This window comes from Diorhabda carinulata, chromosome 11, assembly GCF_026250575.1.
Source record: "Diorhabda carinulata isolate Delta chromosome 11, icDioCari1.1, whole genome shotgun sequence".
Classification (NCBI taxonomy): Eukaryota; Metazoa; Arthropoda; class Insecta; order Coleoptera; family Chrysomelidae; genus Diorhabda; species Diorhabda carinulata.
Genome location: NC_079470.1, coordinates 3,157,473 through 3,171,278, shown reverse-complemented (window position 1 = coordinate 3,171,278; position 13,806 = coordinate 3,157,473). Strand labels below are relative to the sequence as shown.

The 13,806-nt window shown below is 33.3% G+C and overlaps 1 protein-coding gene across 3 annotated transcripts in view; it reads left to right on the top strand.

Moving 5' to 3' along the window:
* LOC130899408 (probable multidrug resistance-associated protein lethal(2)03659) overlaps positions 1-13,806 on the top strand; it is a 66,522-nt gene that overhangs the window by 35,046 nt on the left and 17,670 nt on the right. For 2 of the 3 annotated variants that reach the window (XM_057809333.1, XM_057809334.1), the window contains exons 3-6: positions 3,822-4,049; positions 6,667-6,830; positions 10,731-10,997; positions 12,788-12,944. In XM_057809333.1, coding sequence (XP_057665316.1) covers positions 3,822-4,049; positions 6,667-6,830; positions 10,731-10,997; positions 12,788-12,944 — 816 coding nt within the window. Of the gene's footprint in view, positions 1-3,821; positions 4,054-6,666; positions 6,831-10,730; positions 10,998-12,787; positions 12,945-13,806 lie in introns of those variants that run through there. The other variant, XM_057809335.1, reaches the window with a different exon arrangement.

Genomic DNA, 13,806 nt, shown 5'->3' with positions numbered 1-13,806 from the left:
GACCAATAATATTGATATTTGCCGTCAATTATTGTCCAACCAAAATTTTCTGGCAATTTTTCCGTGGGGCATTGCATGTGTGCATTACACCATATATTGCTGATGAATGCAGTTCTTTTAATTTGTTGCAACAATTCTTGTTTGGTTGGTGGCAAACTCGAAGGATCATATCCTACGATTTTCATTTTTAATTTTCTAATTTTTCCTTGAAAAATTCGACTATTACGGTAGGCATGACTAGAAGAAAAATGGGGGGCACATCATTTTTCCCATGTTTTGAGACCTCCTGAACACGATTATGATGGTTTTTCGAATGTCTGTAGTATATATATATATATATATATATATATATATATATATATATATATATATATATATATATATATATATATATATATATATATATATGCCCCCCATTATATATATATGTATATATCTGTTTAAGCTACAATTCTTATTTTCGTCTCTCGAGCAATTGCCATGGGTCCGATTTGGTTGAAAATTAGCATACATGGCTTTTTTGGCGGCGGATTGATGTTATTAGAGTTTGGTTGAAAACAAATTAATATTTCGAGGGGTCGCAGTGCAAAAAAAGTGGTTTTTGACCTTTGCTCACCTCTGCAGGTCAAACGAAAAGCGACTGAAAAATGAAATTTTACATGTAGGTTCAATTAGTTGCGAGATGATTTCCTGTCTAAGGTCGAAACTTTCCATCTCCACCCCTCTCCATTTTATGGTCATTTTTGTTATATTTTCTTATTTTTTGGCCAGAACAAGTTTAACTAGAGGGTTCGAACTTCGCATGCAAGTAGGGGTGATGTTGAAGAATTGTCTTTCTCAAGTTCAAAGTTTTCTTCTTCAGTTCTTCTAGCACAAAACGCCCGAAATCATTTTGATCGTTGTAATTGTTGAACTGGACCGCCTCCTATTTAATCAATAATACGAGTATGATCGTTGCTAGGGTGATTTTTTTTACTTCCCATTTTCGAAATTTCTTGTCATTATGACAATTGTTTCTTTGTTGTCAATTGGAATTGAACAAGAGGGTTCGAGACCACCGGGTCTATTGAAATTATGAATTTTCATTCGAGAGAGAGAGAGAGTTAACTTGTGAAATGAAAAGTTATTGAGGAATAGCAAATTTTCCATATAAAGAAATAAGATTGAGAATTGATATCATTTTCAAGAAATTCATTTTATGGAAAGATTTGTTTGTGTATTAGTTAAATTCTTCATTCGACGAAAAATTCGACTTTCGTGATGGAGCTCTGCTGCTCACGGCTTTTTTTGATTTATATCCTTTATCAAATAACTCATACCGTCCTTTATTGATATCATTTTTTGTTTTTAATATGCATACATACTCGTCGATAGTTTGAACTACCTCATTCGTTGTTGTTAGCGATGTATTTTGAATTCGTAAGCGTTGAATAAATTTATTATTTTTCTTTAAAATACTGAGAGGCTTCTTTTCTCCTTGACGAAACAAAGCAGGATTATAATCATTCCCTGTAAAAATATGGCATTTATGTTTAAGTGCATTTTTTCTTACTCGTGCTTAAATTAATAATTATTTCAATTTGATCTTTCAAATACTTTAAATTTGCCAACATTATTATAGGTATATCAGAATCTGTACAATGTATATGCACACGGTATTTAGTATTAAATTGACAAATGTGGTATAGAATTTTGGTATCAGCTTCTTCATGAGAACAAGAGAGGTCATAGTCGATAACTCTTTTTATTTTATTTTCGCTAGATACCTCATGAGTGTAACATTGATCATAATTAAGTTTAATAGTCTTTCCTATAATCAATGGCACAAATTCGATGCTTACAATTATGGAGTTTATTTAGAGAGATTGAAATTTCTTACAAGATCATTTTGAAAAAATTATTCTGACTATTCGTTAAAAATTACCATTTTGTGATGAGCTTGGTCCTTCAATGTCTTGTTCTAAGGGATCAGGTATATTTTCAGACAATTGGGATCAGATGAGCGCTGCACTGGATAGTGAACACAACTTGTATAAAGCCATTGATTCTTAGTTTTAGTTTACGTTCACGTCACAAAAATAACAGTCTTCGAGATGATTTCGTTGTTCTCGCCAAATAGTTGGTGTACCAAATTTGAGTGCACTTCTTTTAACATTTTTCCATAATCTTTAATATACTCAAAATAGGTAATTGCAATTTGCAAATTGCAGGCAGCGTATGAGTAAACTAGGTATATGATTTCGACCTCGCCGTACAGTTCTTTGTATTGACCAAGTTGTCACCAACTTTGAATTTAGTCTTCTTAAACTACCAAGTGACTCGTGTGTGAGTTTCTGACAGCTGTTATGTCACATATGCGACAGCATTTTCAACCCCAACCCTTCATTCCCGGATTTCGTCTACCCATAACTAGATTATATCCAAAACACAAATAGATTTAGACACTACACGAACAAAGATCTGATGTGTACCGGTACCTACATATAAGTAACCAAAAATAAAAAAAGTCGATATTTCATCGCACCCTTCTACAGACTCGACATCCTTTTAGCATAATTAGGAAGTTGGCGGCATTTCTGTATATCGAATCTAGTTTCTCTTGAAATATTGTCTTTAAAAGTATTAAAACTGTCTGTTTGTGCGCAAACATCCTCGAGAAGATGTTTCCATCAAGTGATTGTCAATATTTTACAGAAATAGAGCCGATTTTTGGCACCGTTTATAACCGTGGATGAAATGTGGGTTCATCACTTCACACCCGAAACAAAAGACCAATCAAAACAATGGACTGAAAAGGGAGAACCGACTCCAAAGAAGGCAAAGACTGTTCTATCTGTAGGCAAATTCATGGCATCGGTTTTTTGGGATACGCGTGAAATAATGTTCATTGGCTATCTTGAAAAATGAAAAACTATCAGCGGCGAGTATTATATGAACTCATTTCATGAAATCAAGCAAAAGGCCGCATTTGGCTAAGAAGAAAGTATTAATCAGGACTAAATAGTACTTGCGTAAGCTAAGTTCGATGCCGTATTTGCTCACTTTGGACCAAAAGCGCGTTTGAATTTTCCAAGCTTAATTGACGCAGCTTAAGCAAAATGTAAAAAATAACCAAGACAGCGAAATGCAAAAGGAAACTAGCTAATAAGAAAAAAACAGTTTCATAGGGCGGAAAAATGAGTTACCATTCTTTGGGATACTCATAGAATTGTATTACGCATCATTGCTTGATAAGGTTAAGGAAGAAATTGCAAAAAGCGACCGCTTTGAAGAAGAAGAACGTGCTTTAGCATCAGGATAACGTACCTTACAACATCTTGATATAAGGCCATCCTGGTTCCTTATCATAAATTTCTACTTGCAGGAGAGACAATTTCATCAAACAAGATCACATACGTTTAGTTTTGTTTTGAAGAAAGAAAAGCAGCAACTATTATTTAGAAGGGTTAAAAAGACATCGCAGAAAAGATTGAAAAGAACACTGAAAAATTATTATGGAAAGAATGTTTTGTTTCTATTTAGATAACCCTTGAAGTGTTTCTTCAAACGGTTCGTCTTTAATAAGACAATAGACTAATAGAAAAATTTTTGCGCTTACGATTCCTAAATTCGTTTTGTTACATCGCGGACTTCATGTTAACAATATAGTGAATAATACTCGTATATATTATTACTCTTTAGAAAGCATATTTATATAGTTTTATACCACAGTTGAAAATAATAAATAGACAACGACATTATTTGAAAGAATATAAAGTAATGTTAATAAGAATAATTATCATTAATTTAATTCTATTTGTATTCAAAGAATTCATTTTTAGTTGGCTACTACCGTTGTTTGTGAAAGGATATAAAACTGACCTTACTGAAGACGATATTTATAAACAAAGGAACAGTCACGAATCTGGAAAACTAGGCAATAAATTAGAACGTAAATGGAAACAACAACTAACTCAGAAGCACCCTTCTCTCATAAAAGCATCAGCTGCAACCTTCGTAGGAGAATTCATTGTTATAAATATAATTATTATTATTTCAGAGGTAGTAAGGTAGGTACGTGAATATTTTATTCAATATAAGAAGGTTGCTACTTAAGTTTTGAGATATGACAACACTGATGTCAATATGTCAAATCTGACATTGACATCATAAAGTTTGACATTTTAAATGGCGAACGTCATACGAGTGCTGTTTGAATTGTTTACATATACTTTGTACAATTATTTTGGTCAAATTTAATTAAATTCTATGACTTTCGACGTAGATTAAACCAACTCGCTTCAACTTTTGGTGATGAAACATACAATCTCGAGCCACCGTATTTTACTGGTTTTCTGAATTCAATCGTGGTCGCGGTCCACTACAGGATGAATTTCGTATGGATTGTACAAAATCGATTGTTGTACCAGACAGAACATGCTTTACGTAAACTGATAATGCAAGATCGTCATGAAACATACCATGAAATTGCATGAAAATTTGTCTTTCAAAAAGATTTGTTCGCGTTCAATACCGCATAATTTGACAATTGATACAAAAAGGTCATAGATCTTTCGAGACGAGCCAAATTCAAAAAAAGTTGTTTAGGCATGAATATATGGTCGACTGTTTTCACGAAATAACTGGGCATGTCACCATCGTTCCATCGTAGCAACGTGAATGGTCAAATCTGAATGGTACACCAGCATTTGTTTGATAGAAGTGTTCGTAAAAATCAAGAAAATCATTCGCCGAAGACGAATGATTCTCCACCACAACAATCAGAGCTCTCACACAACATATCAAACATCTATTTGATCTGCCATACAGACTTTGTTTGGCACCCAATAGTTTCTTCTCATCTGCAGATCAAAAATAAATTACGCACAACTTTTTCTACACTTAAATACATTCAAATCACATGTTTTAAAGGTACCTCAATCGGAATGGGAAAAATGCTTCGACAATTGATTCCAACGCATGCAAAAGTGTATTGATCTTGATGGAGAATATTTTGAAAAACAAAAAACCCTTATCCAATTATAAATATTCTTTATCATTTGTCTATCTTAAATTTAAGTATGAACTGTCGAAAACCACAAGATCATTCATGACTGAAGAATTATGCCCAAACTATTTACGCATTTGAGAGTTGTGTTTGCTCACTATAGACCAAAAGCGCATTCTAATGATCATTTCCCAGGCCTAATTGACGCAGTTTAAGAAATTTCTGCTTCGATTTGAAAGTTGATCCTGGGGAATATGCTTCCATCTAAATCACAAAGAATATACACAGAGGGGGAAGGGAATAGACCTCATATGAGTAAGGAGGCGTTCTGATTTCCCGAAAACAACAGCGAATCTGAGATATTTATGGCGATTTTCGTGTTTAGAAGGGCCAACATATAACATCACTCAACAAGTGATGATATTTCGATTAGTCAGAAAAAAGTGACAGTCATTTAAGTGAAGCTACTTTTGTTATTTTCAAAACAATGCATTCGAAAACAATTTCGTGTGTTAATTTATTATTGCTTATCGATGAAAAAAATACTGTACAACCTTAGCAATGGCTTCAAAAGTTTTATCCGGACTTTGCTCTATCGAAAAGAACCATTTGTTATTGGTTTACCAAATTTAAACATGGTTCACCGATGATGGTGAACGTTCTGGTCGTCCAATTGACATGGTTACTCCAGACAACATCAAAGAAGTCCACAAATTGGTTATGTCTCATCGTAAATTGAAATTGCGTCAGATAGCTAAGACCTTAAAGATTTCAGAAGGCAGTGTGTTTACAATTATGCATGAGCATTTGACAAAGCTTTTTTGAAAGTGGGTGCCGCGTTTACTCAAAGTCGATCAAAACTAACAACGTGTTCATGATTCAGAACAGTTTTTGGTCATGTTTGCACGTATTAAATCAGATTTTTTGCGTCACGAATACTACATAGCGTTGTTGGATCGTTTAAATGCAAATATCAAGCAAATATCAGCCTCATATGTCGAAGAAAAAACCACTGTGTCGATGACAACGATGGTTAAATCGAACAAATTACACTTCGAATTATTTCCTCATTTACCTTATAGTCCAGATCTGGCACCAGTTGCTATTTGCTGATCTCAAAAAATGCTCACCCGTAAGAAAGTCTGTAGCCTATTTTGACGAAAAAGGTAAAACCTCCTTCACGTACCGCATCGAGAAGTTATGGAATGATTTTATAACTCTTGATGGAGATTACTTTGATGAATAAAATCGAAATTTTTAAAAAATGTGTTTTACTTAGTTAGTAAACTATTTTTGCGCCCGAAACATTTTTGGTACTGTTATCAGATCTAAAAATTTCACTTTTATTAAATGGTTGAACATCATTGACTAACCTCATTTAGCTAGCTCTCTGTCAAATACCAGATGACGCTTATAAACTTTGAACGATACCTATCCAAGAAAACATCCCAATTACTTGTATGCTGTCCAGAAATTTGTAGAAATTGAACTTTGATTTGAAGAAATCAAATCGAAATCATAGAAACAAACGCGTGGTTTCAGTTCTGAATATACGCCTCACTTTTTATTTTTAATTGTTAAGGACTTCAGCTTCAGGGCAATAAAAAAATTCTATAAATTTGGGTAGCTACTTATATTCGTCAATGTTATGTATTTAAAATAAAATATTTCGATTTAAGGATATCTCAACCGTTTCTTATCACACAACTCATTAAAGTTTACGAAGCAAATCGAGCCAATGAAGACAAAAACGAGGTATACATGTATGCCGCTATGATCGTAATTACTTCTTTTGTTTCAACAAATATGCAACACAATTTTAATTTGAGGCTGATGCAATTAGGTAAGTTTTTTTCACTTATTTGTAATTACATTTGCTTAGATAATTTTACTCTGATATTAAAAACGAATAATAAAATATAATGTAATGTTTTTATTATATATTTAAAATACTTTCATTCGCAAAACGAGTGAATTTATTCACACGGTGTATCTTACTTACGAAATTCATACTATTCACTAACACTTACACTTAAAATTTTATATATTTGAATATACACCGTTTAGTTTACTTGTTACTATCTCGATGTGTCCACTATGATCGCAAATTGTTCACTGATTCTCTGCGGATGCTAGAGACTCGTTTTATATATTCTCATCAAGTCTTCGTAGAAACCATCTCTTTAGAAACTGGTCACAGAAACATAACAGTAAGAACACCTTCCAAGAAATATCCGGCGAGTCCTCCAAACTTTAGCTTCGATAACATAGAATAGAACTAAATGAATGTTCTATATTAGTAGATGAGTTCGTTACAAATTTTTAGCAGCTTTTATTTACCAGGGCTGCTACCAGTCTGCCCAGGAAGAACGAACTCCTTATGGACCAACTCGTTTCTGTAAATTGAGCAGTTGAACATTGTTTCCACTTGCTCAACCGAGCTTTGTTTTCACTTTCGACTTGCTCATCCGAGCTTTGTTTGGTTTGGTGGTAGCCACTGTTAATGATGACGCTCCGTATCGATATCGTAGTCAAACATCAACTTGTTTCCCTAGTAATATTGTTATTGAAAAATGTAAAATCACTTTCTTTACGTTCCAAACAGTCTTAGGCGATTGAAATTCGATATTGTCTTCACTTTTCTGAAAGGTTTTTCGGATCCGTTTTTCATAGAACTTTATTATCGCCAAATGTCTTTCGTCGCGTTTATATGGCCACTATCAAAAGTAGAGAACAATTCAAAAGTACTTCCAGTACAATATTTATCAACTTTTCTTCATCAAATTTTATTGTTTATTCATTTGAAAAATAATTTTTATGAAGTTATCATTTACCCAACAATGAAAACAGTATTTGCCACTTTTAATTCTGAAGGTAGCTGATTGAATAATTCTTCGGCACTGATGGTGTTGTAATTTTTTACCAGATCAGAAATGGGTAATTTTTTCTGCTAGTAGAGTCCCTCAGTTGAATTATGAGTGTGATTGCGAACCAAACACACGGATTCTAAAATAAAAAACCTGGGGAGAGTTGAAACTGTATTTTTGAACAAAATTTCAACATCTATGAGTAGTAAGATGTTGAAGCAGTACGAGACTCGAGCTGTTTAAACACAGATTTAATGGCAAAACAAGCAGAGGATAAATTTTTCATCAAAGTATTTGCATATACAGACCATTGAGGACACCCTCAATATTTATACCAAGAAACTTGGAAACTATTAAGTCACGGCTGAGTTTTATTGGTTGTAAAACTGAAGTTTTCTTAGTGTTTAAACAAAACCCGCTCGCTTCAGACCAGGACTCAAAAGTAATGAGATTTTTGCCCATGGTAGAATGTAAAATTTGTATATCTGGACCATTCCAGGTTACACTGGTGTCATCCGCAAATGAAGTGAATTTACTATTAATTCCTGAGTCTGCGACATGATTCATGAATACCAAAAAAAGAATTGAACCTAAAACTGAACCCTGATGTGCACTATTGCCAACTGGTAAATTACTCGAAACTTTAACATTAGTTCATACCAGTTGTTTTTTACATTCAAAGTAAGAAATAAATCATTTTAAAGGAGCACCTCGGATGCCATAATACTCCAATTTGTTAATAAAAATTTCATGATTAACAGAATCGAATGCCTTAACGAAATCACAAAAAAACGAATAAAATTTATTATTGAGTGGGGTATATATTTCATTAAGAAGATAAAATATAGCGTCATTAGGGAATTTATTTAGTGGGGAACAAAAGTTGTCGAGCTTTCAAGATTTTATGTTTAAAAGGAAAAGACAATAAACTCTTTTCCATTAATCTTTCAGTTATTTTTGATAAGATTAATGATAATGCAATAGGACGATACTTACTAGTGTTATTTTTTTCGCCACTATCGTAAAAAGGAACAATTATAGCTGCTTTTAGACAGCTAGAGGAGAACCTAAAACGTTTATCATCACTTCTGGATTGATTAGATATAAATTAGCTGATAACCCATCAATGCTGCAGAAAATCTTGTTTCTAATGCCGAGTATGGTTTGCACTAGCTCAAATCTATCTACAGGTCTAATGAAGAGACTGTTAGTGATTCTTTTAGAAGGAACGAGGAAAGAACGAACATCACGACTAGAAGACATTGTAGAGCTAATATTATTCCTAACGTCCGTATGGTTCGAGGTCAATAGAGTTCTGTTCCTGAAATTATTATTAACAGACCAAGTTTCTTTCGAGGAATTTTTAGGTCTAGAGATGCGATTGTTGTAATAGTTTTGATAGTTTGATAGCGAAGAGAAAATGCAGTATTCAAACACCTGATAGTTTTATCGGAATTTAGGGTCAGGTCAATTATATTATAAAACCGCAAATTGAAAAAAACTTTTCTTTATTTGAATGAAACAGTTTATCTGAGATGGTAGTATAATACGAGGATGGTCCAAGAAGTACTTGGCACAACAAAGAAAAGACAAAAATTTAGGAAAAAAAAATATATTTTTTTCAATGTAACTGAAAAAGAAAATAATCCGAAAGAGCTAAATCTGGCGAATGGAATGCACGAGGTAACAATTCAATATTTAATTTATTAATTTTGACCATTGCAATAACGATTCGGTGAGCTGGTGCGATGTCTTGATAGAACAACACTTTCTTCTTAGTCAAATGCGGCCGTTTTTGATTGTTTTTTTGCTCAAACTTTGCAATAAGTCCGAAAAATTCTCGCCGTTGATAGATAATGAAAATTAGCCTACACGCATCAGAAAAAACCGACGCCATGAAGTTGCCTGCAGATGTAACAGTCTTTGCCTTCTTTGGAGTCGGTTCTCCCTTTTCAGTCCATTGTTTTGTTTTCGTTCTTTTGTTATTTTGTTTCGGTGTGAAATGATAGACCCACGTTGTCAGTCGACGATCATCCAGTCGTGGATTTTCTTCTAGATTTCTGGAGTCGTCACCTCATTTGGTCGGCCACCGCGATGCTGGACTTCGCAGGTCGTACGGTCTCATTTAAACTCTGCTCTGCAGTCTCTCCCAAAGTAGAATCTAGTTCAGTATCATATAACGATGACCAATTTCTTTCATATTTACAAATTCTCTGAAAACATTCACTAATGATGGCTACCAAACAAATACTAAGCAACGTAGCATCTTCAAACTTGAAGCATATGCCGTATAGATTGTGTACCTCCTAATACAGTGGTAGTAATAGTAATAAGAATGAGCAGAGACAAAATCATACTTCCATCATTACATATCAAGTTAGGGTGAGGATTTGTAAATGCTTTCGATAATGATGGAGATTATTTCAATTACAATTATAGAGTGCGTCTATCAGTATTTGAAAGTGATGGGGAAAATGTAGGATCATCACATGATGGCAGGTATTTAAAGATATATTGTCTCCTAAAAAATTGTAAAAGAAAAGCTGATAAAAGGTTTTGTAATGAAATATAACATATATTTCTAACTTTTTCTTCTCTATTTAGTTATTTTATTTCATGTTTTTCGATGTTTGTAATGTAATATGAGAATCAAGATTCCAAAACACGCATCTTATGAAATAATTTATAGTTCCATTTATAAATTATGACAATTAATATATCCAATATCAATCTTATATCAAGTGCAATAAAGCTTTTATTGACAAGTGTTATAATTTAGTAGTGCGTCCCAGCAAAAAAATGAACGCGCCCAATAGTTTTGGGTCCAATTGATTAAGATACTTTCTAATTTTTCTATAATTTCATTCTGTTTTCAGGTATGAAAATGAGAGTCGCATGCTGTTCTTTGATTTACAGAAAAGCGTTAAAATTAAGCAAAACGGCTTTAGTAGAAACCACAATTGGACAAATGGTAAATTTACTATCCAACGACGTAGCCCGATTTGACATGGGAATTTATTTTTTCCATAACATCTACATCGGACCAATTGAAATACTCATCGTCATGTATTTACTGTATACTAACGTTGGCGTTCCCGCTTTGGCTGGAACTTTATTATTAGTATCATTCATACCATTTCAATGTAAGTAGAACTTTAATAATATTTTATTAATATTTTTTAATAGATTACCAAATTTGCTACTCTGTATGAGAGTGTTAACGGCTTTTAATATTGGTAAGTACAAGTCATGAAAATACAACAAAAGAATAAGATCAATAAGAAAAATAGGATGATATACGAAATACCAAAAATGTTGGAACAATTGGAATATATAGAAAACATACAGAATAAACAAAGTCAAATGGTACAGGACAACGAACAGAGAAAAACTATCTGGAAACAATATATTCGCAACCTATTTTAACATGAATGAATTAAAGAATAACCTGGAAGTTGATTTGTCTGGGCTATCAATTACAACAGAAGAGATTACTAGAGCAATAAATAGCTCAAAAGATAAGAAAAGGGTTGTGCCAAATCTAGTGCCTGTTGACTTGCTCAAATTATTAGACAACGAAGGCATCAAAGGCTTTTTAAACATATATATTTCTAATTGAGTGAAATATATTACAGAGAGCAGCAACATTCGTTGGATAACATTTTAATTTCCAGGACAAAAATATCAATATAAACAGAAACATTTTAATCAATAATTTATAGAAAATACAAACAAATCCCTACAAATGTTATAGCCCGGAAACATTCACTGCTCGTCGACGAAACAAAATGCTTTCTTCTTAATCAGAGATGATTCTGTAAGAATAATAACGGTATCTTAATGTGAAGGTTGAAGTTGTTTCTGAAGACACAATTTTCAAAAGTCGGACTCAATACTTGACAACTTCTTTTGCTTTTTCAATAGGAGGGTAGAATTTTTTGATTTCCAAACGTATCCAAAAGTGTGAGAAACCATCACTATCGAAAGTAGATTTTAAAGTCTTATTCGACGATATAATGTTCGGTTTTTTGTATGCGGTGAATGTGATTTTCTTCTTATTGAACGCTTGAACGCTCGAACTTTGTCTTTGCAGTGACCTTTGTTATAGTTCTTGCCAGCACTGAAATATCCATTCTGTTCAATGAGGAGAAAACATCTGCCAAATAGACAAATACACGATACCAGTTTCCGTCATCAAGAATCTCTGCTAGTTTGGTGTTATAGTCAAAAAGTAAAGCCAGGATTTCTAAACGTATATATAATCGAGTGGCTCTGAAGATATTAGTTTTACTGCCTCGTTGTCTAGTATACAAGAAACAAAGACGCTAAAACATGGTTTTATGAAGGTTTCCACAATGCTATGAGCTTTGCCTGTCTTTGCCACTCGATAACTTACCGAAAAATAAGCTTTTAGTGAGTTATCAATAATTCTTTGTGCATTAGTTTTCATGGAGTGTTATAAAGCAGTTAAATCAGTGCTCTACCTCTCAATCAACTTGGTATGGCACTAGATTAGTGGGTCAACTCTTGGAAACCGCAGCTTCTGTTCAAAGGTGCTCACAGACCCCTTAAAAAAGGTCAGAGACTCCTAAGGGATCCGCGGACCACGTGTTAGTAAATCCAGGTTGAGACGATTCTGTGCAGCCCGGTGTCCAGACTTATGTTTCTTATATGCTTAAGCCGGGAATAATTTAATCATCCCATTACTCATAATTACATTTGTATAAATACATTATACTAATAATATACTAAATTATACAAGAAAAAAATTAGATATGTTAATCACAAATATAATATAAATATATTATTTATTTGAGCAAAACTATTTTTTTCTAGTAGCTTAACTAGAACTTTCTGAGGGATTGTAACTGATGTTTAATAGCGAAATAATATAATTTAATTCGTTATATAGTTAAATATCTATATTTTTAAGCATGGTTGGGAAAGAAAACTTCCCAATTTAGACTTCAAACTGCCAATAGAACTGATGAGAGGGTAAGACTGATGAATGAAATCATATCCGGTATCCAAGTAATCAAAATGTACACATGGGAATATCCTTTCACTAAACTTGTCGAATATGCTAGAATGTAAGTATTTTTTTGGTATTCTATAATCAGTTATATGTCCAGCACTCCCAAGAAATATTTAGATAGACTAAATAATTGTTACATAAGGTACTTACGAAGATACAGACAAAATTAATTTTATATTAATACTGAGGACAATTTCTAATATCACTTCAATCACTACAATCGGTCTCTGAAAACGATAATTGGCGTCCATTACTGGACACTAAACATTGATGATCCTTTTACCATTAGTGTTAACCTTAAAAGTTTCAAAATAAACTTAATAAATACGGATACGAGGGCTGCTACTAGAGTTTTGAGAAATGACAACACTGATTTGATTATGTCAAATCTGACTTTCCCATTATGAAGTTTAACATTTTCAATGGTGCACGTACTCAGAACGTGTTATACGAGTGCTATTCAAGTTGTTTACAGATACTTGAAACATCCATTCGTGAGCATGCGATGATTTTCTATGAGTTTCGATGTTTTCGATGACAACGAAAGTTGTTTATGAAAGAAGCACTTCGAAGCAAATTGGAGCAACGTAGAAGGTCAATTCTGATTGGTACACTAGCATTTGTTTGCCAGAAATGTTCGAAATAATCAGGGAAACTAGTCGTAGAAGACGAATCATTCTCTGCGATGACAATGCGAGCTCTCACACATTAGTTCAAACAAAAACGTTTTTGAAATGCCGTACAGTCCTTGCTTAGCACCTAATGGTTTTTTCTTATTCTTGCAGATCAAAAATAAATTGCGAGGTTAACGTTTTTATACATCCGAAGAAATAGTTGATGCTTTTATATTAGAAGTTTTGGAGGCACCTCCAGCGGAATAGAAAAAATGCTTCGATAATTGGTTGATCATAATAAAG